At 42.7% G+C, this 26,064-nt stretch overlaps 1 protein-coding gene across 1 annotated transcript in view; it reads right to left on the reverse strand.

The window, feature by feature from the left end:
* Positions 1 to 339: 339 nt before the first annotated feature.
* The window catches only part of bms1 (BMS1 ribosome biogenesis factor), a 110,810-nt gene continuing 85,085 nt past the window's right edge, over positions 340 to 26,064 (reverse strand). The window contains exons 19-23 of the mRNA XM_072582918.1: positions 25,735 to 25,857; positions 22,211 to 22,358; positions 21,310 to 21,485; positions 20,626 to 20,787; positions 340 to 2,695 (exon numbers count right to left, since the gene is read on the reverse strand). Coding sequence (XP_072439019.1) covers positions 2,471 to 2,695; positions 20,626 to 20,787; positions 21,310 to 21,485; positions 22,211 to 22,358; positions 25,735 to 25,857 — 834 coding nt within the window. The 3' untranslated portion in view covers positions 340 to 2,470. The remainder of the gene's footprint in view (positions 2,696 to 20,625; positions 20,788 to 21,309; positions 21,486 to 22,210; positions 22,359 to 25,734; positions 25,858 to 26,064) is intronic.

Here is a 26,064-nt window from a genome sequence, read left to right on the forward strand (position 1 = left end):
ACTATCGCCAAATTTGTATGTGATAATAACTGAAAAGTTACAATGAAAGAAATAAGAAATTTAAGTGGATATGGATAGGTTTGGTGAATGGGCCAAAATTTGGCAGACAAAGTTTAATATGGATAATCCTTAGTGCAGCCCGTTGAGTGCATACCAACCCATCAAATGGAAAGGAATTTCACAGTGCTTTCGTGCACAGAGATCTGGATTTCTCCTGCACGAATGACAGAAAACTTGTGTGCAGGTTTTTTTTTATTTATTCAGTTTGTGGGATGTGGATATCACTGGTTGGCCAAAGTTTATTGCCCTTGAGAAGGTGGTCAAAGAAGGTACAGCATATAAGGAAAACTGAAATTTAACATTTATTACTGAAGGAAAAATATAAAAGTACAGAAGTACCTTGCTGCAAACTATACAAGGCATTGATGAGACCTCACCAGGAACAATGAGTACAGTTTTGGTCCTCTCATTTGAGAAGGGATATAATTTCACTGGAGGCTGTTCTCTTTGTTCTTGTTCTCTAGGTTCACTAGATGGATTCCAAAGATAACAGGTTTGCCTTATGAAGAGAGATTGGGCAGTTTAGGCCTATGTTCTGGAAGAATGAGAGATCAAATGGAGGTGCAAAAGATGCTTAAAAGGGATGGAGAAAGTAGATGGAGAAAGGAAGTTTTGAGGATAAAGGGTGACAGATTTAAAACAGAGAAGTTTCTTCTCTCAAAAGGATTGTGAATCTGTGGATTTCACTGTCCCAGTGTATGATGGATGCTGGGACAATGAATAAATTTGAGGACGAGACAGACATCTTTAATTAGTCGTGGTTGAAGGGTTAGGGAGCTTGGGCAGGACAAAATGAGGTCAGCCATGATCACATTACATGATGGAACAAGCTTGAGGGACTTAATTATCTACTCCTGCTCCTTGCTCTTATGTACAGGGACATATCCTAGCAAGGATAAAGGATTGGCTAACTAATAAAAGTAAGAGATTTAGGATTGGTGGTGAGTAGCTGTTTCAGAATGACAATCACTAACTAGTGGAGTTTTACAGAATTCAGTGCTGGGAACAAAATTATTTAGAATCATTACTCAAGAATCGAATGAGGGAAGTGAGTATATTGTTGAAAATTTTGCAGATGAATCAAAAATAGGTGAAAAGGCAAGTACTGAGGATAACAGAGTTTACATACTGCTAGATGTATGTGAGTGGGGAAAATTGAAATTTAGTGCAGGGAAATGTGAAGTTGTTACTTTGGCAGGAAGAATAGAGAAGTCAAGTATGATTTAAATAGAGGAAGACTGCAGAAATCTGCAACAAGGAGGGTTTGAGGCCCTTATGCTTGATAAATCACTTTGTGGATTCCTGATATGGGGGGGATTTTCTCACAAGTGGTTCAGCAGGTTAGACCTGTACTCACTGGATTCCAAAGTCTTTTTGAGGTTTTTAAAAAATTTCTACTCTTGGCCTCATCATAAAATCCCTACAAGTGTGCAAGTAGACCATTCAGCCCGTCGAATCTACACCGACCCTCCAAATAGCATTTCACCCAGACCCATCCCTATACCTGTAACCCTGTATTTCCCATGGCTAATCCACCTAGTCTGCACATCCCTGCACAATCCTCACCTGGACTGTGGGAGAAAACTAGAGCACACAGAGGAAACCCATGCAGACATGGGGAGAATATGAAAGCTCTACACAGACAGTCACCCAAGGGTGCAATCGAACCAGAGCCCCTGGCATTGTGAGGCAGCCGTGTTAACCACAGAGCTGCCATGTTGCCCTGACATCCTTAATAAAAACATGTGGTGATGGGTTGGTTTCTAATAGTGGTGGGCACAGATGGTAGCAGAATTAGCTACCTTGCATTACTAAAGAAATTAAACCCATTGCAACAACAGGAGTCCAAAACAGCCACATAGTGGGCCAGAAGACTGTTGCTGGGCACATTCTGGGTGTTAAACAATCTTAATGCAGCAACCTTTACAAAGGTAACTCTGTGGTGATCAATTATGCACCCAAAAAAACCAGGAGCAAATTATGCACTTTCCCACTGTCTTCTCCTTTAAGCAACTTGATGTTCCTACAACAAATGTTACCCTCAGTCCGAGGTCCTGTCTGATACCAATTCCACAAACCATATTTAAGATCAGAACATTTAAAAATAAGGCATCAATCACACATTACATTATGAGGAATTTTACTATATTCATCAATACACTGTGCATCACAGAGCACGGAGTATTTAACTTTGAACAAATGTTTATCACATTGTATTTTAGCCTTCCTGGATCAAATTCTGAATGAAGGCCAAGTTGTCTGCAGTCAAATAAACTACAGTTCTAAAAAATATGCAATTTAAAATTTATACATGTGAACAATGGCCCAAAGTATATTTTGACAAACTTCTTCAACCCCCAACTCTTCATGGCCAACTTTCCTTTCAATGCAAACTGTAAAGTTTTGTCCATCAGGCTTCTTTCTGTCCTTTCAGGCTGGATTTCATTCTGCGCTTCTCCTTCTGACCCAGCACACGATAGATCTTCTTGCGAGCTTCTTTCTGCCTTTTAACCTTAGCCTCTTCCTGTTTGCGTTTCTCTGCAAGAAACTCTTTGTGCTGCTGGTGTTCCTTTTTACGTTCTTTCTGCACTTTGTAAGCATTCACTGTGCTCAGAGCAGTGAGCAGGGCTGAGATCTAAGGACAAAAACATTCATTGTTAGGCACACAAATCCTAGTAACTTCTCACATCAACTTTGTGATCAAAACAGAGAAAGTCGACAATGAACTTAGCGAGTAGGTTGAAGTAGATTGGGAAACCAGATCAAAACGTTTGATCTTAAGTAATGGTAAACATCAGAAATAAAGAAATATTTCATAATTCACAACAAACCTATATCCCCTTCAGAAATTAAAATAAAAACACAATAACTATTCAGCAAAATTAAGAGTAGTATTACATTAATGGAAGAAGCTTATAAAAGCAGAAATTGCTGGAAAAATTCAGCAGGTCTGGCAGCACCTGTGGAGAAAGCAAGAATTAATGTGCTGTGTCCAATATGCCTCTTGTTTTAGGGAAGAAGCATATATTGTTTCCAAAATGAGCTGTAAACCTGAGGATTGGCAGATTTTTATATTTCAGAAAAGGATGACCAAGAATGCGATAGCAAAAGGATGACAGAAAACTATTTAGCAAAATCTTCAATAAATAATCAAAACATAACAGGCTAATAAAACAAGCATGAATTACTTGTTATTACTTGTTAGAATTATCTGTTCTCACAGTAGGAGACATTGACATGAATTCCAGAAACAGCTGGAAGTCAAAATTCTGGTGAAAGTACCTTAAAAAGAAAAGTAATATTAGTCTTTGTAACTCTTACAGCAGAGGTGGCTAAATCCTTGAGCAAAAGGGATGAAAGGGGCAGTAAGGAACATGGAGTTGAGGTTACAATCAGATTAGTCACGATCACAGAGCCTACTCCTGGTCCTAACTCTCGTGACCACAGTAATTTCATCAGTGATGTTCCTTCAATTATTTTAAAAATGAATAAATCCCCTGGATCTGACTGCCTTCCTCCTAAAGTTTGAGAGGACAGACATACTAGATGCTACTGATCATCCAAGATTCCCTGGAACCAGAACAATCCATGAGGTTTAGCAGGTAGAAAATACAATTTCCCCTTTCAAAGAGTGGGGCTACTGAGAAAACAGGGAACATTAGGTCATGTAAGCCTGACAACAGCAGTCAAAACAGATTTATGAGAGAGCAATGTTTTAAAGAAATCAATTGTTTTAGGGTTATAACATGAAGGAGGACATCAGTGAAGTGGGGCATTTGGATTTTCAGAAAGCATAAGAGACATGAAATGTTCATGGGTATATCAGGGAAAATCATTAGCAACAAGGATTGGTAAATGGACAAAAACAGATCTCTACCAATGATCTAGATGAAGAAGCTGATTGTAAAGAATCCAAATTTGCTGACAACACAGAGTGAAGCGGTAACACAAGATATGAGGAAGTGCCCAAACGGTTACAAAAGGATAGACCAGTTAACGGAGTGGTAGAAATATGGAGCTGTCCACTTTGATGAGAAAAACAGAAAAATGATGAGAGACTGGAAATTATGGCCCTCAAATTGTGTTCTTGTACCTGAATCGTCAAGTAAACTTGCAGATACAGCAAGCAATTCGGAGGCAGTACCTGGTGGTATTGTCACTTAGTGGCGAGGCCACTGTTGGAATACTGTGCACAATTCTGGTTGCACTTCTGTAGGAAAGATGTTGAATTTGAGAAGGTGCAGAAGAGATTTATAAGGACTGAAGGGTTTGAGTTATAGGGACAGACTGAATAGGCTAGGGTTTCTCCCCTCGGAGCATTGGAGGCTGACGGGTGAGTTTAGACATCTTTATAAGATCACAAGGGACATGGGTAGGGTGAATAGCCAAGGTCTTTTTCCTAGGGCAGGGGAAAGATTTAAAAAGAACTTGAGGGGTATCTTTTTCACATAGAGTATGGTGCATGCATGGAACAAGCTGCCAGAGAAACTGGTTGAGGCTGGTACAATTACAAGATTTAAAAGGCATTTGGATGGGTAGTTGATTAGGAAGGGTCGTGAGGAATATGAGCCAAATGCTGGCAAACGGGACTTGGCCAGATTGGGATGTCTGGTCATCGCGGATGAGTCATTGAGTCATAGAGATGCACAGCAGGGAAACAGACCCTTTGATCCAACCTGTCCATGCTGACTAGATATCCCAATCTAGTCCCACCTGCCAGCACCTGGCCCATATCCCTCCAAACCCTTCCTATTCATATACCCATCCAGATGTCTTTTAAATGTTGCAATTGTACCAGCCTCCACCACATCCTCTGGCAGCTCATTCCATACACGTACCACCCTCTATGTGAAAAAGTTGCCCCTTAGGTCTCTTTTATATCCTTCCCCTCTCACTAAATCTTGCCCTCTAGTTCTGGACTTACTCCACCCCAGGGAAAAGACTTTGTCTATTTATCCTATCCATGCCCCTCATGATTTTATAAACCTCTAATAGGTCACCCCTCAGCCTCTGATGCTCCAGGGAAAACAGCCCCAGCTATAACTCAAATCCTCCAACCCTGGCAACATCCTTGTAAATCTTTTCCGAACCCTTTCAAGTTTCACGACATCTTTCTGATAGGAAGGAGACCAGAATTGCACGCAATATCCCAACAGTAGCCTAACAGTAGTCTTGTACAGCCACAATATGACCTCCCAACTCATGTACTCAATACTCTGATCAATAAAGGAAAGCATACCAAACGCCTTCTTCACTATCCTATGAGTTGGACTGAAGGGTTGGTTTCCAATGCCGCTGACTCTATGACTAGTAATCCAGAGACCCAAATAATGTTCTGGGGAACAAGGTTTGAATTTCACCACAGTCGCTGACAGAATTTAAATTCAATTTTTAAAAACCTGGAATTAAAAGTCTAATGGGACTCGACCAAATATAATTGTTGTCAAGTTAACTGACCCAATGCTCCCTATTCTCTCAGTTCCTCCTCTCTTCGAAAAGGGATTGTTGTTAAAGCCCATCTGACCTTTAGGAAAGGAAACTGCCATTCTTATCAGGTCTGACCTACATGCAACTTTTAACTGGCCTCCGAAATAGTCTAGTAATCTACTCAGTTGTAGGAGTGGAACGTTGGCTCAGTGGTTAGCACTGCAGCCTCACAGCGCCTGGGACCCGGATTCAATTCCAGCCTCGGGCAACTGTCTGTATGGAGTTTGCACATTCTCCCTGCGTCCAGGTGCTCTGGCTTCCCCCTCCACAGTCTAATCGATGTGCAGGTTAGGTGATTTGCTAAATTGCCCATATTGTTCAGGGGTGTGTGGGTCAGGGGGAATTGTAAAGTAATAGGGTGGGTTGCTCTTCAGAGGGTCGGTGAAACAGGCCAAAGGGTCTGTTTCCACACTGAAGGAAGTCTAATTCTAATACATTAGGCAAGGGCAACTAGAGAAGGGTAATAAATGCTGCCCAGCTTAATGAGGCATCTGACCACTTCATACCCAAAAACCCGCTCTGAAAGCTCACAAAATATGAGGAGAGTTGTGACAAATTCAATCATATAGCTGAGACAATCTATAACATGCAAAAACAATCAGCAACATTTTAAAGCAAACAACCCACAACATTCTTAAAAAAACCAATTTGCCTCATGGTTACTGCATCTTTTAAAAGATTCCAGGATCTGGATCTTCACTTAAAAAAAAACTAACCAGCTCTCTCTTGGGCCATACCATATCTGTGTACCATTGTTTCTTGAAATCCTTCCATTAGTTTGAGATATATTGTTTATATTCTATATCATTTACAGACAGAAGCAAAAACATTACTTCCACCCACATTCAGTGGTGGACCAAGGGGGCAATTATTTAGCACAAAGCTGAAGAGAAATTTCTTCATTCAAAAGGTTTCTTGAATCTTTGAAATTACCTATTCGACAGAGCTGTGGATGCCATATGCTATTCAAGACAGAAGTCAACTTTCAGATACTAAGAGAATCAAAAGGAAATGGAGATAGATAGTCAGGAGACTAACCAAGTTGAGGTCTTCAATATATTCAATGGCAGAGCAGACTTGAGGGGCCAAAGATCTACCTTTGTACCTATTTCTTGAACTTTCCATGACCAAGTTGCTTCAGTGTCTCCTGGATACTATTTTCTCTGTTGTTCCCATGAAAAAAATAAACCAGTGCTACCTCAAAAGTTAATCGTTCATGGATAAACTGTGCAAGTCACTCGAAAAACACACAAGATCCAGGCCATCTCAGCAAGTTGGATCCAAAATTCTAATTAAATTAGATGCAATTAAATTCTGCCAAATGCTTTGGAAGATTTTGGAAGATGTAACAAGGCCAGAAGAGTACACAATAAATGGCAGGACGCTAGGAAGCAGAGAAACAGACTGCTATCCAGAGATTTCGGAAAGTGAGGTCAATAGAGTTGTTAAGAAGGCATAATCTTGCCTGATCAGTCGAGGCATAGATTATAATAGCAAGGACGTCATGTTGGAGCTTTACAGAACACAGAACATTACAGCACAGTACAGGCACTTCGGCCCTCGATGTGACATTGACCCGTGGAACCAATCTGAAGCCTATCTATCCTACACTATTCCATTTTCGTCCAAATGTTTATCCAATGACCTTAAAGTTGGCAAGTCTACTATAGTTACAGGCAGTGCATTCCATGCTCCTATTACTCTCTGAGTAAGGAAATTACCTCTGACATCTGGCCTATATCTATCACCCCTCAATTTAAAGCCATGTCCCTTTGTGCTAGCCATCACCATCCAAGGAAAAACTGTCCACCCTATCTAACCCTCTGATTATCTTATGTCTCAATTAAGTCACCTCTCAACCTTCTTCTCGCTAATGAAAACAGCCTCAACTGTTCCTCAGCCTTTCATTATAAGACCTTCCCTCCATACAAGGGAACATCCTAGTAAATCTCCCCTGAACCCTTGCCAAAGCTTCCACATCCTTCCAATAATGCAGTGACCAGATTGTATGCAATACTCCAAGTGCGGTTGCACCAGAGGTTTGTACAGCTGCAGCATGACCTTGTGGTTCCGAAACTCAATCCCTCTACCAATAAAAGCTAACACACCGTATGCCTTCTTAATAACCTATCAACGTGGGTGGCAACTTTCAGCGATCTATGTACATGGACACCAAGATCTCTCTGCTTAACTACACTACCAAGAATCTTTCAATTAGCCCAACACTCTCTATTCCTGTTTTCCCTTCCAAAGTGCATCACCTCACACTTTTCTGCATTAAACTCCATTTGCAACCTCTCCGCCCAGCTCTGCAACTTATCTATGTCCCTCTGTAACCCACAACATCCTTCAGCACTATCCACAACTCCACTGACCTTAGTGTCATCTACAAAATTACGAACCCATCCTTCTATGCCCTCATCTAGGCCATTTATATATATGACAAACAGCAGTGGTCCCAAAACAGATCCTTGCGGCACACCACTAGTAAGTGAATTCCAGGATGAACATTTCCCATCAACCACCACACTGTCTTCATTCAGCTAGCTAATTTCTGATCCAAACCGCTACATCACCCTCAATCCCATTCCCCCATATTTAGTGCTATAGCCTACTGTGGGGAACCTTATCAAATGCCTCACTGAAATCCATATACACCACATCAACTGCTTTACCCTCATCCACCTGTGTGATCACTAGCTCAAAGAACTCAGTAAGATTTATGAGGCACAACCTATCCTTCACAAAACCGTGTTGATTATCCCTAATCAACTTATTGCTCTCACAATAATTATAAATCCTATCTCTTATAACCTGTTCCAACACTTTACCCACAACTGAGGTAAGTCTCACTGGTCTATAATTACCAGGGTTGTCTCTACTTCCCTTTTTGAATAAGGGGATAACATTTGCTATCCTCCAGTCTGCTGGTAATATTCCTGAAGACAATGACGACATAAAAAGTCAAAGGCTCAGCAATCTCCTCCCTGGCTTCCCTCCTAGGATAAATCTGATCCGGCCCAGGGGACTTAACTATTTTCACTTTCCAGAATTGCTAACATCTCCTCCATGTGAACTTCAATCCCATCTAGTCTGGTTACCTGTATCTCAGTACTCTCCTTGATAACATTGTCTTTTTCCAGAGTGAATGCGGACAAAAAATATTCATTTAGTGCTTCCCCTATCTCCTTAGATTCCACACACAACTTCCCACTACTATCCCTGATTGGCCCTCATCTTTTTTCTACTCATTCTTTAATTCCTGATATACCTCTGGAAAGCTTTAGAGTTTTCCTTGATCCTATCTGCCAATGATTTCTCATGTCCCCTCCTGGCTCTTCTTAGCTCTCTCTCTTTAGGTCTTCCCTGGCTAACACGTAACTCTCAAGTGCCCAAACTGAGCCTTCACATGTCAGCCTAAGAGAAGTCTCCTTCTTCCTCTTGACAAGAGATTCAACTTCTTTAGTAAACCACGGCTCCCTCGCTTGACCACTTCCTCCCTGGCTGACAGGTAGATATTTATCAAAGACACACAGTAGCTATTCCATGAATAAGGTCCACATTTTAAATGTGCCCATCCCCTGCAGTTTCCTTCCCCATCCTAAGCATCCCAAATCTTGCCTAATCGAATTGTAATTGCCTTTCCCCCAGTTATAACTCTTGCCCTGCGGTATATACCTATCCTTTTCCATCACTAAAGTAAACAAAACTGAATTGTGGCCACGATCACCAAAGTGCTCACCTACCTCCAATTCTAACACATGGCCAGGCTCAGTACTCAGTACCAAATCCAATGTGGCCTCCCCCCTTGTTGGGTTGTCTACATCTTGTGTCAGGAAACCATCTTGCATGCATTCGACAAAAACTGACCCATTTTACAAGCACTGGACAAAAACTGACCCATCTAAAGTACTCGAACTGTAGTATTTCCAGTCAGTATTTGAAAAGTTAAAGGTCCCCCATAACAACTACTATGTACTCTCGCTCCTATCCAGAATCATCTTTGTTATCCTTTCTTCTACATCTCTAGAACTATTCAGAGGCCTATTGAAAACTCCCAAAGGGGGCCTCTCCTTTCCTGTTTCTAACCTCAGCCCACTACCTCAGTAGACGAGTCCTCAAACATCCTTTCTGCCACTGTCCTTGGCTAACAATGCCACACCTCTCCCTCTTTGACCATCTTCTCTGTTCTTACTGAAACATCTAAACCCTGGAACTTGCAAACAACCATTCCTGTCCCTGCTCTATCCATGTCTCTGAAATGGCCACAACATCGAAGCCCTAGGAACCAACCCATGCTGCAAGTTCACCCACCTTATTCCGAATGCACTTGGCGTTGAAGTAGACATACTTCAAACAACCTTCCTGCTTGCTGGTGAACTCTTGCAACCTTGAAACCTCATTTTTGACCTCACTACTCTCAACCTGACACTGGAACTACAATTTAGGTTCCCATTGCCCTGCGTAATTAGTTTAAACCCTCCGTAATTAGTTTAAACCCTCCCGAACAGCATTAGCAAATCTCCCCCCAGGATACTGGTACCCCTCTGGTTCAGGTGTAGATCATCCAGTTTGTGGAGGTCCCACCGACCCCAGAATTAGCCCCAATTATCCAGGTATCCGAAACCCACCCTCCTGCACCATCCCTGTAGTCATGCATTAGCCACGGCACAGGCAACAAACCAGAGATAAAAACTCTCTTTGTTCTCTCACTTTGGTTAGACCACAGCTGATGTACTGTTCTGGTCACCACATAATTGCAATTGCACTGGAGGGCGGTGCAGGAGATTCACCAGGATGTTGCCTGTTTTGGAGTATTTCATCTATGAAGAGTGACTGATTAAGGTTGGATTGTTTTGTTTAGGAGCAGAGAATGTTGAGGGGGGACATGATAGGGGTGTTTGAGAGGGATCTAGAGAGGAATAAGTTGATAAGGGATAGTCAACATGGTCTTGTGAAGGGTAGGTCTTGCCTCACAAACCTTATTGAGTTGTTTGAGCTAGTGACCAAAGTGAATGAGACTAAAACGATTGATGTGGTGTAAATGGATTTCAGTAAGGTGTTTGAGAAGGTTCCCCACGGTAGGCTATAGTACTAAATATGGAGGAATGGGATTGAGGGTGATTTAGCGATTTGGATCAGAAATTGGCTAGCTGAAAGAAGTCAAGAGGGTAGTTTAATGGGAAATATTCATCCTGGAGTTCAGTTACTAGTGGGGTACCGCAAGGATCTGTTTTAGGTCTACCGTTGTTTGTCATTTATATAAATGACCTGGATGAGGGTATAGAAAGATGGGTTAGTATTTTTGCGGATGACACTAGGGTCAGTGGAGTTGTGGATAGTGACAAAGGATGTTGTATGTTACAGAGGGACATAGATAAGCTGCAGAGCTGGGCGGAGAGGTGGCAAATAGAGTTTACTGTGGAAAAGTGAGAGGCGATTCACTTTGGAAGAGGTAACAGGAATGCAGAGTACTGGGCTAATGGTTAAGATTCTTGGTAGTGGAGATGAGCAGAGAGATCTTGGTGTCCAGGTATATAGATCCTTGAAAGTAGCCAACTCTATTAAGAGTCATTAAGAAGACATAGGGTGTATTACACAGAACATTACAGTGCAGTACAGGCCCTTTGGCCCTTGATATTACACCGATCTGTGAAATGAATCTGATGCCCATCTAACCTACACCGTTCCATGGTTATCCATACGTACGTTCAATGCCCATTTAAAAGCCCTTAACGTTGGAGAGTCTACTACTGTTGCAGGTAGGCCGTTGCATGCCCCTACTGCTCTGAGTAAAGAAACTACCCCGATATCTGTCCTAAATCTATCACCCCTCAATTTAAAGCAATGTCCCCTTGTGTTAGCCTTCACCATCTGAGGAAAAAGGCTCTCACAGTGCACCCTATCTAACCCACTGATTATCTTATAGGTCTTGATTAAGTCACCTCTCAACCTTCTTCTCTACAATGAAAACAGCCTCTAGTCCATCAGACCTCCCTTGTAAGACATTCCTTCCATACCAGGCAACACCCTAGTAAATCTTCTTTGAACCTTTCCAAAGCTTCCACATCTTTCCCATAATGCGATGAGCAGAACTGCATGCAATACTCCAGGTGCGGCCTTAACAATGTCTTGTACAGCTGAAGCATGACCTTGTGGCTCTGAAACTCTATCCCCCTACCAATAAACTCCAACAAACCATATACCATCTTAATAACCCTATCAATCTGGGTGGCAATCCTCAAGGATTTATGCACCTGAACATAAATCCATTAGCTTTTATTGGTAGGCCTGCCATCGGTGGTGGGCACGTTGTTGGAGGGAATCCTGAGGGACAGGATGTCCATACATTTGGAAAGGCAAGGACTGATTAGGGATCGTCAACATGGCTTTGTGCGTGGGAAATCATGTCTCACAAACTTGGTTAAGTTTTTTGAGGAAGTAACAAAGAGGATTGATGAGGGCAGAGCGGTAGACGTGTTCTATATGGACTTCAGTAAGGCATTCAACGAGGTTCCCCATGGGAGACTGATTAGCAAGGTTAGATCTCATGGAATACAGGGAGAACTAGCCATTTGGATACAGAACTGGCTCAAAAGTAGAAGACAGAGGGTGGTGGTGGTGGTGGAGGGTTGTTTTTCAGACTGGAGGCCTGTGACCAGTGGAGTGCCACAAGGATCGGTGCTGGATCTTCTACTTTTTGTCATTTACATAAATGATTTGGATGGAAGCATAAGGGGTACAGTTAGTAAGTTTGCAGATGACACCAAAATTGGAGGCGTAGTGAACAGCGAAGAGGGTTGCCTCAGATTACAACAGGATATTGACCAGATGGGCCAATGGGCAGATGGAGTTGCAGATAAATGCGAGGTGTTGCATTTTGGGAAAGCAAACCTTAGCAGGACATACACTAATGGAAAGATCCTAAGGAGTGTTGATGAACAAAGAGATCTTGGAGTGCAGGTTCATAGCTCCTTGAAAGTGGAGTCGCAGGTAGATAGGATAGTGAAGAAGGTGTTTGGTATGCTTTCCTTTATTGGTCAGAGTATCGAGTACAGGAGTAGGGAGGTCATGTTGCGGCTGTGCAGGACATTGGTTGGGCCACTTTTGGAATATTGCGTGTAATTCTGGTCTCCTTCCTATCGGAAAGATGTTGCGAAACTTGAAAGGGTTCAGAAAAGATTTACGAGGATGTTGCCAGGGTTGGAAGATTTCAGCTACAGGGAGAGGCTGAGGCTGTTTTCCCTGTGGTGTCGGAGGCTGGGGGGTGACCTTACAGAGGTTTACAAAATTATGAGGGGCATGGATAGGGTAAATAGACAAAAGTCTTTTCCCTGGGGTTGGGGAATCCAGAACTAGAGGGTATAGGTTTAGGGTGAGAGGGGAAAGATATAAAAGAGACCTACGGGGCAACTCTTTCACACAGAAGGTGGTACGTGTATGGAATGAGCTGCCAGAGGTGGTGGTGGAGGTTGGTACAATTGCAACATTTAAGAGGCATTTGGATGAGTATATGAATAGGAAGGTTTTGGAGGGATATGGGCTGGGTGCTGGCAGGTGGGACTAGATTGAGTTGGGATATCTGGTCAGTATGGACGGGTTGGACTGAGGGGTCTGTTTCCATGCTGTATATGACTCAATGACTCTAAAAGCACTGAGTTTCGGAACCATGAGATTATGCTGTAGCTGCTCAAAACTCTGGTGCGGCCGCTTTTGGAATATTGTGTACAGTTCTGGTCACCTCATTATAGGAAGGATGTGGAAGCTTGGGAAAGGGTTCAGAAGAGATTTACTAGGATGCTGCCTGGTATGGAGGGAAGATCTTACAAGGAAAGGATGAGGGGCATGAGGCTTTTTACATTAGAGAGAAGGTTGAGAGGTGACTTAGTTGCAAAATATAAGATAATCAGAGGGTTCGATAGGTTGGACAGTAAGAGCCTTTTACCTTGGATGGCGATGGCTATCACTAGGGGACATAGCTTTAAATTGAGGGGTGATAGATACAGGACAGATGTGGTTTCTTTACTCAGAGTAGTAGGGGCATGGAACGCACTGCCTGCAACAGTAGTAGATTCGCCAACTTTAAGGGCATTTAAATGGTCATTGGATAGGCATATGGATGAGAATGGAATAGTGTTGGCTAGATGGACTTCAGGTTGATTCTCCAGGTCGGCAACAACCTCAAAGGTCGAAGGGCCTATATTGCACAGTAATGTTCTATGCTGCATGAGGAGGAGAGGGGTGGGGGGGGCGGGAGAGGGGGGTCGTGTTCTCGTATTTTCTGGAATGTCTTTGTAACCTAAGAACCTTCAACTCCGTTTGGAAGAAGTGTCACTGGAGTTGAAACATTAACTCTACTTTCTCTCCAAAGATGCTGCCAGACCCACTGAGTTTCTCCAGCAATTTCTGTTTTCCATTGTTTTGATTCACTGGTTCTTCAAACATGCTGCAACAAAGGGTTTTTATTCCAAATTCTGGGTCAAGAAAAGGAAACAAATGGCTATCCAATGTGAAATATTAAAATATTATAGGATTAGAGATTAAAAGTAGGAGACACTACAAGGAGCTGATGAGACTACATCTGGAGTATTGAGAACAATTTTGGTTGTCTTATTTAAGGCCAGATATAAGTTCATTTTAGACAGTTCATAGAAACATAATGCAGAAGTCATTCATTCATCCCTTCGAGCTTGCGCCACCATTCAATATGATCATGTCTGACCATGCAATCTCAGTATCCCATTCCCACCCTCTCCCTATACACCTGATCCCTTAAGCCACAACACCCAGCTCCCTCTTGAATATATCTCATAAACTGGCCCCAACAACTTCCTGTGGGACAGAATTCCACAGGTTCTCTGAGTGAAGAACTTCTTCCTCATCTCAGTCCTTAATCTTATTCTTGTGACCCCTTGTTCTGGACTTCCCCAACATCAGGAACATTCTTCCTACAACTAGCCTGCCCAGTCAGGATTTTATATATTTCTAGGAGATCTCTCCACATTCTTCTAAATTCCAGCAAGTGCAAACCCAGTCGATCCGGTCTTTCTTCATGTCAGTCCTGCCATCCAGGAATCAGTCTGGTGAACCTTGGTTTGACTTCCTCAACAGCAAGAATGTCCTTCCTCAGACGAGGAGACCAAAACTGCACACAATTCTCAAGATGCAGCCTCACCAAGGTCCTGTATCACTGCAGTAAGACATCCTTACTCTGATACTCAAATCCTCTCGCTATGAAAGGGTGCCATTAGTTTTCCTCACGGCCTGCTGCACCTACATGCCAAACATCAGTGACTGTCCCACCATGACACCAGATCTTGCTGCACCTCATTTTTCTAAACTGCCACCATGCAGATAATATTCTGCCTTCCTGTTTTTTGACCAAAGTGGATTCACCTTATATTGCATATGCCAAATTTTTGCCCACTCAGCTAGTCTGTCCAAGTCATTCTGCAGCCTATGGGTATCCTTCTCACAGCACAATCTGCCACCAACTTAGTGTCATCTGCAAATCTGGAGATATGGCATTCGATTCCCTCGCCCAAATCGTTGATGTATATTGTGAACAGCTGAGGTCCAGGCATTGAAGCCTGTGGCACCCCACTCGTCACTGCCTGCCATTCTGAAAAGGACCTGTTTATTCCAACCCCATGATTCCTGTCTGCCAACTGGTTCTCTATCCATGCCAATACATTACCTCTGATAGTATGAGCTTTAATTATCCTCACTAATCTCGTGTGGAACATTGTCAAAAGCCTTTTGAAAATCTATTTACACAATATCTACTGATGCACCATTGTCTACCATACTGTCACATCCGCAAAAAAATTCCAGAAGATTTGTCAAGCATGATTTCCCTTTCGTGACTCCATGCTGACGAGGACCGCTTCTGTCCCCACTTTCCAAATGCCCAGTTATTACATCCTTAATGATTGACTCCAGCATTTCGCCCACCACTGGTGTCAGGCTAACTGGCCTATAATTCCTCATTTTCTCTCCTTCCTTTTATTTTTAAAAACAGTGGAGTTACTTTAGCTACCCTCTAATACACTGGAAGTCTTCCAGAGTCTACAGAATGTTGGAAAATGATCACCAATGTAGCCACTATTTCTAGGGACACTGCCTTAAGCACTCAGAGTAGGGAAACGCGATGGCTGAGTTGTCAGCACAGCTGCCTCACAATGCCAAGGACCCTCCAGCCTCGGGCGACTGTCTGTGTGGAATTTGCACATTCTCCCCGTGACTGTGTGTTTTTTCTCCAAATGCTCAGGTTTCCTCCCACAGTCCAAAGATGTGCAGGTTAGGTGGATTGGCAATGCTAAATTGACTATAGTATTCAGGGATGTGTAGATTAGATGTATTAGTCAATAGAACAATACAGTGCAGAACAGGCCCTTCAGCCCTCGATGTTGCACCGACCTGTGAACTATTCTCAGCTCGTCCCCCTACACTATCCCAAAATCATCCATGTGCTTATCTAAGGATTACTTAAATCTCCCTAACTTGGATGAGTTGACTACATTAGTAGGTAGGGCATTCCACGCCGTTGCCACTCTCCACATAAAGAATCTGCCTCTGACATCTGTCATAAACCTATCAGCCCTCAATGTTGACGTCATCATTATAGGAAGAAGATTTTCACTGTCTACACTATCTGTAAAGTAATCTAATCTAATCCCCTGATCATCTTGTATGTCTATACCAAATCCCCACTTCGCCTTCTTCTTGCCAATGACAGCAGGTTCAAGTCTCTCAGCCTTTCCTCATAAGACCATCCCTTCAGACCAGGCAACAGCCTGGTAAATCTCCTCTGCACCTTTTCCAATGCTTCCACATCCTTCCCAAAATATGGGGACCAGAACTGCACACAATATTCCAAGTGTGGCCGCACTAGTGTTTTGTATAGTTGCAGCATGATATTGCGGGTCCGGAACTCAATCACTCTACAAATGAAACCTAACACACCGTATGCCTCCTTAACAGCACTATCCACCTGGGTGGCAACTTTCAGGGATCTATGCACATGGACTCCAAAATACCTCTGCACATCCACACTACCAAGAATCTTTCCATTGACCCAGTACTCTGCCTTCTTGTGATTCTTCCCAAAGTGCATCACCTCACATTTAGCTACACTGAACTCCATTTGCCATCTCTCAGCCCAATTCTGCAGTTTATCCAAGTCCCCCTGCAAACTGTAACATTCTTCCACACTGTCCACTACTCCACCGACTTTAGGGTCATCTGCAAATTTACTAATCCATCCACCTATGCCTGCGTCTAAGTCATTTATAAAAATGACAAACAGCAGTGGTGCCAAAACAGATCCTTGTGGTACACCACTAGTAACCGGACTCTAGGCTGAATATTTTCCATCAACCACCACTCACTGCCTTCTTTCAGAAAGCCAGTTTCTAATCCAAACTGCTAAATCGCCCTCAATTCCATGTCTCTGCCATGTGGAACCTTATCAAAGGCTTTACTGAAGTCCATGTATACCACGTCAACTGCCCTATCCTCATCGACATGCTTGGTCACATTCTCAAAAAACTCAATGAGGTTTGTGAGACACTTCTTGCCCTTGACAAAACCATGACCATCCAAAATCAAATTGTTGCTTGCTAGATGATTATAAATACTCTCTCTTCTAATCCTTTCCAAAACCTTTCCTACAACATAAGTAAGATTCACTGGTCTATAATTACCTGGGCCATCTCTACTTACCTTCTTGACCAAGGGTACAACATTTGCAATCCTCCAGTTCTCTGGTACTAAACCTGTAGACAATGACAATTCATACCAAAGCCAAAGGCTCTGCTATCTCCTCCCTAGCTTCCGAGAGAATCCTCATATAAATCCCATCCTGTCTACTTTCACTCCTTCTAGAATTGACAACACCTGTTCATAACTAACCTCGATCCTTTCTGGTCTAATATCTCATACCTCATTCTTCTCCTCTACAAATTCTCCTTTTCCTGATCTTCACAGGGTCCACACTCAACTTCCCACTTCTGTCTTTGATTGGCCCTATTCCTACCCTAATCATCCTTTTGTTCCTCACATACCTATAGAAAGCTTTAGGGTTCTCCTTTATTCTATTTGCTAAAGAGTAATTGTGTTCTCTCTTTGCTCTTCTTAACTCCCTCTTTAAATCCTGCCTAACTGATCTGTAACTCTCCATCACCTCATCTGAACCATCTTGCCTCATCAACACATAAGGCTCCTTCTTCTTTGTAACAAGAGATGCAATTTCTGTAGTAAACCACGGTTCCCTTACCTCATCACTTCCTCCCTGCCTGACAGGGACATAACTATCAAGGACACGCAATATCTGTCCCTTTAAACCAGCTCCACGTTTTCATTGTTTGTGTCCCCTGCATTTTGCTACCCATTCTGTGCATCTCAATTATTGCCTAATTGCATTATAATTGCCCTTGCCCCATCGATAACTCTTGACCTATCCCTTTCCATCGCTAAACTAAACGTAACTGAATTATGGTCACTCTCTCCAAAGTGCTCACCTACAACTAAATCAAACACCTGGCTCATTATCAAGCACCAGATCCAATGTGGCCTCCCCTCTTGTCGACATACTGTGTCAGGAAACCCTCCTGTACACATTGGACAAAAACTGATCCATCCGACGTACTGGAGTTACAGCATTTCCAGTCAATGTTGGGGAGGTTAAAGTCCCCCATAATGACCATCCTGCTTCTTTCACTCCTACCCTGAATAATTTTGCTAATCCTCTCTTCCACTTCCCTGGAACTCTGCGGAGGCCTATAAAAAACTCCAAGCAGTATTACCTCTCCTCTCCTGTTTCTAACCTCAGTCCACACTACATCAGTAGATGAGTCCTCATCAAACATTCTCTCAGCCACCATTATACTATCCTTGACTAACAAGGCCACGCCTCCCCCTCTTTTACTGCCATGCCTGCTTTTAATGAAAGATCCAAACCCTGGAACCTGCAACATCTATTCCTCACCCTGCTCTATCCTTGTCTCCAAAATGGCTACAACATCAAAGTCCCAGGTACCTATCCATGCTGCAAGCTCACCTACTTTATTTCAGACACTTCTGGTGTTGAACTAGACACACTTCAAACCAGTTTGCTGTCTGCCAGCACATTCCTGTGACCCTGAAATCCTGTCCCAGTCCTTCCTACTCTCATCCTCCTGTGCACTGCAACTACACCTCCGGTTCTCATCCCCCTGCTGAGCTAGTTTAAACCCACCCGAATAGCACCAGCAAATTTCCCACCCAGGATATTAGTATCCCTCTGGTTCAAGTGAAGACCGTCCTGTTTGTACAAGTCCCACCTTCCCCAGAATGAGCCCCAATTATCCAAGAACCTGAAACCCTCCCTCCTGCACCATCCCTGCAACCATGTGTTCAGCTGATATCTCTCCCTATTCCTTGCCTCGCTATCACGTGGCATGGGTAACAATCCAGAGATAACAACTCTGTTTGTTCTAGCTCTGAGCTTCCACCCTAGCTCCCTGAAATCCTGCCTTACATCCCTATCCCTCTTCCTACCTATGTCATCGGTACCTACACGGTCAAGGACTTCTCTCAGCCACTCCCTCCCTTCAAGACCCCAAAGATACGACCTTAGACATCACAGACCCTGGCACCTGGGAAGCAACACACCAACCATGAGGCTTGATCGCTCCCATCAACCTTCTATCTGAGCCTCTAACTATTGAGTCCCCAATGACTAACACTCTCCTCCTTTCCCTCTGTGCAACAGGGACAGGCTCTGTGCCAGAGACCTGGGCCCCACTGCATACCCCTGGTAAGTCGTCCCCCTCAACAGTATCCAAACGGTATACATGTTTTTCAGGGGAATGACCACAGGGGATCCCTCCATTGACTGTTTTCCCCCCCTTTGAACAGTCACCCAGCTTTCTTCGTGCCTAGGAGTAACTACTTCCCTGTAATTCTTATCTATCACAGCCTCTGCCTCCTGAATGATCCAAAGTTCACCCAGCTCCAGCTCCAGTTCCCTAACACAGTCTTGGAGGAGCAAGAGTTGGATGTACTTGGTTGGGACACGAATGGTACCGACATGGGCAACACAGGAGGACATCAAACATCATGCAGGAGGAACATCGCTCTCCCTGCACTGTCAAGGGAAGAATGGGTTTGGGTGAGATACTCTTCATAGGGTTGGTGTGGACTTGTTGGGCCAAGTGGCCTGTTTCTACACTGTATGGGTTCTAAGATTCACAAGGATGAACCTTGGAATGCAGGGATTGTCGTATAAGCAAGTTGGTAATCTACTCACTAAGAACAAAAGGCAATCTCATTGAAACATATAGGATTTTTAAGGGACTTGGCAGGGAAAACACTGAGACGTTTCCGTTCTAGGACCAGAGAACATAGTCTCAGAATTAAGGGGCACAAATATAAGACTGAGACAAGAAGGAATTCCTTCTCTCAGAAGGTTGACTATCTTTAGAATTCCTTGCCTCAAAGCTCCTTGGGGAACAGAGCTCTTGTGTTTTTTAAAGGCCAAGATAGATTCTCGATTAGTAGGGGAATCAAAGGCTACAAGGAAAGGGCAGGAAAGTGAATGTGAGGAATATTGAATCTGACATGATTCTATTCCCTGGCAGAGAATGTTTGAGGGGCTGAATAGCCCGGACTGGTTCCTATTTCTTACAACCTATGGCAGATGATAAAATCTGAATTCCATAAAATCTGGAATTTACAAAATGGTTACCTAATGGGGACCATGTAACTACTGTCAATTGTCATTTAAAAAAACATCTGGTTCCCAAGTATCCTTTGACGGAAGGAAATCCATTTTTGCCGAGACTGGCCTACATGTGACTCTCAGCAATGTGAGTGAATTTCAAAAGTCCTCTTAACAATTTAGGGACGAGCAACAAATGCTGGCATAGCCAGGGAAGAAAGAGTAAAAGACAACTCAAGTCAGTACAATGAGACAGTTAATGAGCTGGCACCAGGTTGGACAGCAGCCCCAGGAAAGGCAACTATTAGGCTTTCTTGAAGTACACATTGCTCATGAAACAGAGGATGTTAATTTCTTCCATTTTCTTACACAATTACCTTTTTCTCATGTACACTTTTGATAACAGCAACCCGCTTTTTATCCCGCGTCTCCTTGGCCAGTTTTTCTTGATTTTTAGGCTTGCTTTTAAAGGGCAGGGCTCTCTGCAGTGCCTTGGGGATGTGGAGGGGATTGAAATGTTTCATTTTCCTCTCGATGGGCTGCAGAAAAATGCATACAATTAGAAACAACAATACACAGGTCAACCAACCAGTTTGTTCACAAACTCCAATCACATAGTACATTTGATTACTGAAAATCTAACATTGCGTAGACAGAAAGCAGAGTAAAGTTGTTTCACTATCAGGGATTCCCAACCCAGACTACTGCTCCTTTGCACTTGGTATCTGGATTCTGAGCCACATATTTGAAATAAATGATATGATTATATACTACGGGGGGGAGGTTATTTGGTCTATCAATGTATTCCAACGTTCTGAAAGGATTACTCTCATTTCTCTCCATTGCCACACTCGCCCCCCACTCCCGATTACCGTCGGGCAAAAAGTGCCACAAGTGCTGCAACCCCTCCCCACAACTCTCTATCTGAAGTTCCGCACTTGGTATCAATCCAGTCTCATTTCTGCTACCTCAAGGAAACTTTGTCATCATTTTGTACTGGTGGTAAAGCTAACTCAGAATCTGCTCTTCGCAGTATACTACTGACATAAATCCACCATTACCCTGTACAAGGAATCTTTGTTTGGCTTTGTCTTAACGCCCCAATCACGTTTGAGTTGTCCAACAGTTCTCATTCCAGTCCAGGTCTCCTTCTCACCACTTGGTCTCAGCAATGATGTGACTGGATTATACAACTTTGGCACCGAAACTGGGAACCACGTCCTCAGGAAAACAATATCTGAGAATCAACAAAACAAAGATTTGCAGGTTAGGTGAATTAGCCATGCTAAATTGCCCGTAGTGTTAGGTGGATTAGTCAGAGGTAAATATAGAGGTGGGGGGGGTTTCTCTTTGGAGGGTTGGTGCGGACTTGTTGGGCCGAAGGATCTGTTTCCACACTGTAGGTAATCTAATCTAATCTAAAACAAGCAATTTGCTTTCTCCTGGCTGATACGTCACATCATGATAAACGGGTAGGAAAAACCATAATTAAATGAAGCATAAGATTTTTTTAAAGTTTTACATCAAGTCGTGCATTCCCACACTTGGTGGGACACATAGATTCTCCATGAGGGGTGCAACAGAGTGCCAGTGAAAGGACAATTGTGTCCAATGTCATCATGAGCTCACAAACTGATTTCTAACAGGCATTCAGTTAGGCACAGTAAAATCTGATAATTGCCCTTGAGATTTGGTGACATTGATGTCATTATATTGCAGTTTGAGTGCTGGAGGTTAAAGATTGAACCTTCTCGTTGAGAAAGCAAGAGGCCAACTACTCCTGCCAGACCAGAGAAGCGTGACACTAAACTTGCACCTTAAACGACAGGAGTGCCTCCTGTTAATACAAAAATCGCAACAAACAAAATATCCGAAATCTCTGTACTTGAATATTCCATGAGCAGTTTTATCACTTGTTGAGACCTTGTCTTCAACTGTTACATTTAAAGATATTTGACTCACCACTCATCAGCAATTTGTCCTCAAAGGAGGCACGGAATCCTCCCTCTGGGGTACGAAGAGCTTTTTTCAGTTGACCACGTAGTCCACTCACAGTTCGGAGCGAAGCATTCTCAAATTTAGCAACTTCCAATGCAGAGTTAAACATTCCCTGTGTTCAGAAACAGCATTTGACAGTCCAACCAGGAGAATAAGCTGATTGTGTGGTATGACCTCTGTTCTCAACAACCAACCCCAATACAACAGTTCAACCAGCTCAATCCCAAAGCCCTTCATGGGCACAGGGATAATTTCAGTGAGCTAAAATGAATAGTGAAATATCTGGATGGAAAGGGTTCCCATCAGGCCGACGCAGCATGGATTCAGGAAGGGATGGTTATGTTTGACAAACTTATTGAATCCTTTGAAGATGCAAATAAGCGCTGTGGATAGAGGGAAACAGGTGGATGCTGATACCTGGACTTCTAGAAGGTGTTCGATAGGGTGCTGCGTAAAAGACTCATTCATAATAATGCATAGAGTTGCGGGGAATGTACTAGCAACTGGTTAACCAACAGAAAGCAGAGGATTGGGATTAAAGGTTTTTCTCTGGTTGGATATCAGTGGTGAGCAGGGTGCCACATGGGTCAATCAGAGTTGGGTCCGCAACTGTTCATGATACATATGATTTGGAAGAGGAAGAGTGATACATATGATTCATGATACATATGATTTGGAAGAGTGTAGCATATCCAAATTTGCTGATGACACTAAATTGTGTGGAAAGGCAAACGGTGCAGAGGATGTGGAGGGTTTTCAGAGAGATTACATAGTTTAAATAAGTAGGCAAGGGTCTGGCAGATGGAGTACAACGTTGGTAAATGTGATGTTATCCACTTTGGAAGTGAACACAGTAGGTCAGAGTATTACTTAAATGGTGAAAAACAGCGACATGCTGTTGTGCAGAGGGACTTAAAAGGGCTCGTTCATGAATCACTAAAAGTTGATTTGCAGATGCAATAGGTGATCAGGAAGGTAACGGAATATTGGCTTTCATTGCTAGAGGGATTGAATTTAAGAGCAGGGTGGTTCTGCTGCAATTGTACAAAGTGTTGGTGAGGCCACACCTGGAGTGTTATGTACAGTTCTGGTCTCCTTACTTGAGGAAGGATATACTGGCTTTGGAGGTGGTGCAGAGGAGGTTCACCAGGTTGATTCCGGAGATGAGGGGGTTACCCTATGAGGAGAGGTTGAGCTGCCTGGAATTTAGGACTCACTAGAAATGAGAGAGATTTGGCCTCAAGATTAGTGGGAATAGATTTAGGACAGAGATGAGGAGGAACTTTTCCCAGAGAGTACTGAAACTATGGTATTTTCTACCCAAGGAAGCAATGGAGGCAGCTTCATTAAATAAATTCAAGACACAGGTGGATAGGTTTGTGCATGGTTAAAATTAAGGGTTATGGTGATAGTTCAAGTAGCAGGACCTGAGACGATGTATAGATCAGCTATGATCTTGATGAATGGCGGAGGATGTTCGACAGGCCAAATGGCCTACTCCAGCTTTTATTACTATGAAACTATGAATCTGATCCAAAGGGGGATGAAACAAAGATGATCAAAAGGTGGTGGCCCATTCAGACAAAAGTAATCCACCCAAAACTACAAATGACTGGGTAACTGAAGAAATTTGAAATAACATGAAACATAAGAATGACCAACGTTAGCAATATAACATAGTAGAGCTGAGCAGAATTCTGAAGGTGCAGGCAGAACAGTAAATGGAAATAAGAGATGCAGTGAAAGTTTATGACTGTAGATTAGTAACATAAAAAGGAAACGAAAATCATTTTATAAAAATACAGGTACTAATAGTCAAAAGGAGGGTCAGGCTGATTGGCACCCAAAACTAAAACCTTCTTGTGGAGGCAGACGGCACAGCAAAGGTCAAAGCTCACTAAAAACAGCAGGGCCAGGGAGAGAAATCATTGGCTCTGCTACTTCTCCCATTTCCAGGTCCCTCAACTAGTCTCAACCAACGTACAGCCCACCACCCCAACCCTTTCCCTCAATTCCACATGCTTTTCTTTTATTCAAGATTTATCAATCAATTCAAAGCATCACTGAAAGATCCTTGCAAAACACTATTCAGACAATAATGCAGACTTCAGTGACTGTCTCAGCCCTCATTAACATATTCTGTACATATCACTGTGTTGACACAGTGACATTAGATTCAGGCATGGGGCAAGATTCAATATTTGCAACCCAGACAAATTGTACAAGATTTCATACAGAGGCTGGTAAGTATGTGGAATGGGCTGCCAAAGGTAGTGGTGGAGCGAGTCCAATTTTGTTATTTCAGAAACATTTAAGCAGGTACATAGATGGGATGAGGAGTGATATGGACCAAAAGCAGGCAAATCAGACTAGTTTAATTGTGAAACCTGAGTGGCATAGACAGGTTGGGCCGAAGGGCCTGTTTCCATGTTGTCGACCTCAATATTTGCCATTTTGTCGAACCTGTGGGAGACTTGCTCCTGCCTGGATGTTTGAGGCAGTTCAAAAAAACCATTTCACACCAGGTGTCTCGTCAGATTCCCTATCTTCATGATAATCTCACAGGATCAAATCAGGGTCTCGCTGGGTCATACCACAGTTCCTGATAAAATGGAATGACTGAATAACACAGAACAACAAGGCAGACAATTAAAAGGTGTGAAGAGAGATAAATTGGTATGATCTAAATATCATACAGAATGAGGTAACTAAGACTGGAACTCAACATTCACGAATCCTGGACATTTAGGAAGAACGAGCAAAAAGGGAAAGAAAGTAGAGCTGTACTGGGATGGGATCAGAAGATTAGTGAGGAGGATCTCAGACTAAAGAAAAAATGTGAAATCTGTTTGAGGGGAGCTAAGAAATAGCAAGCAGTAGCAATAAACAACTCCTATCAAATAATAATCGTCACATAGGGCAAAGTATTAACGGGGAGATTAGAGAAGCATGTGGCATGGGTAAACCTAACAAGCACTAATGCTGAGGAAGATATGTTTCTGGAGAGTGTTTGAAAGCAGTATGTTGAGCAAATGACTGAAGATCTAAGCTATTTTAGATCTAATATTACGTAGTGAGAAAGGGCTAATCATGAACTTTTTGCAAAAGAATCTTTAGCGATGAGTGATCATAATATGGTAGAATAATGAGTTACGTTTGGAAGTGAGGAGTTCAATTGGAAGACATGGTGCTAAATTTGAACAAAGAAAATCATGAACATACAAGGGAAGTAACACAATAAATCCATTGCTTACGTATTATCATACTATTAGAAGAACTAGTACATAGTTCACGGTGCTTATAGGCTCCTTTAAGGCACAAAAATCCCAAACAGGTCAATCAAGTTAACAAAAGGAAGTTAAGGATTGTATGAAATTTAAAAGGCAAATTTAAAGATTCCAGGAACAGTGATTAATCTTAAGATTTGGAGGAGTTTAGAATACAGCAAAAGGAGGGAAACTGCTGGTAGTGATAAAGAAACTCCTCACCTTTATGAAGGCTGTATTCTTGTATATCTTGAATGGGAACCCCACCAGCTTGAGTTTTTTAACAATGGTTACAGACTTATCGAGATCCAGCACTACGCCTGTTGCTGCGATTCTGAAATCTTGCTGCAAGGATTAAGCCAAGAGTTAGTTTAGAGAACCTGACTCTTAACAGAACAAATAAAATCTAGGTCAAATACTTGTTCTGCATCACCACCTGGCAACACAATGCATTATTTACAAGATGCAGTGAAGCAGTGGTCAACTTTCCTCCAATAGCACCTTCCAAATTCTCAACACCCACCAGTTAAAAGGACAAGGGGGGCAGAAAAG

Source organism: Chiloscyllium punctatum, chromosome 13, assembly GCF_047496795.1.
Source record: "Chiloscyllium punctatum isolate Juve2018m chromosome 13, sChiPun1.3, whole genome shotgun sequence".
In the NCBI taxonomy this organism is placed as follows: domain Eukaryota; kingdom Metazoa; phylum Chordata; class Chondrichthyes; order Orectolobiformes; family Hemiscylliidae; genus Chiloscyllium; species Chiloscyllium punctatum.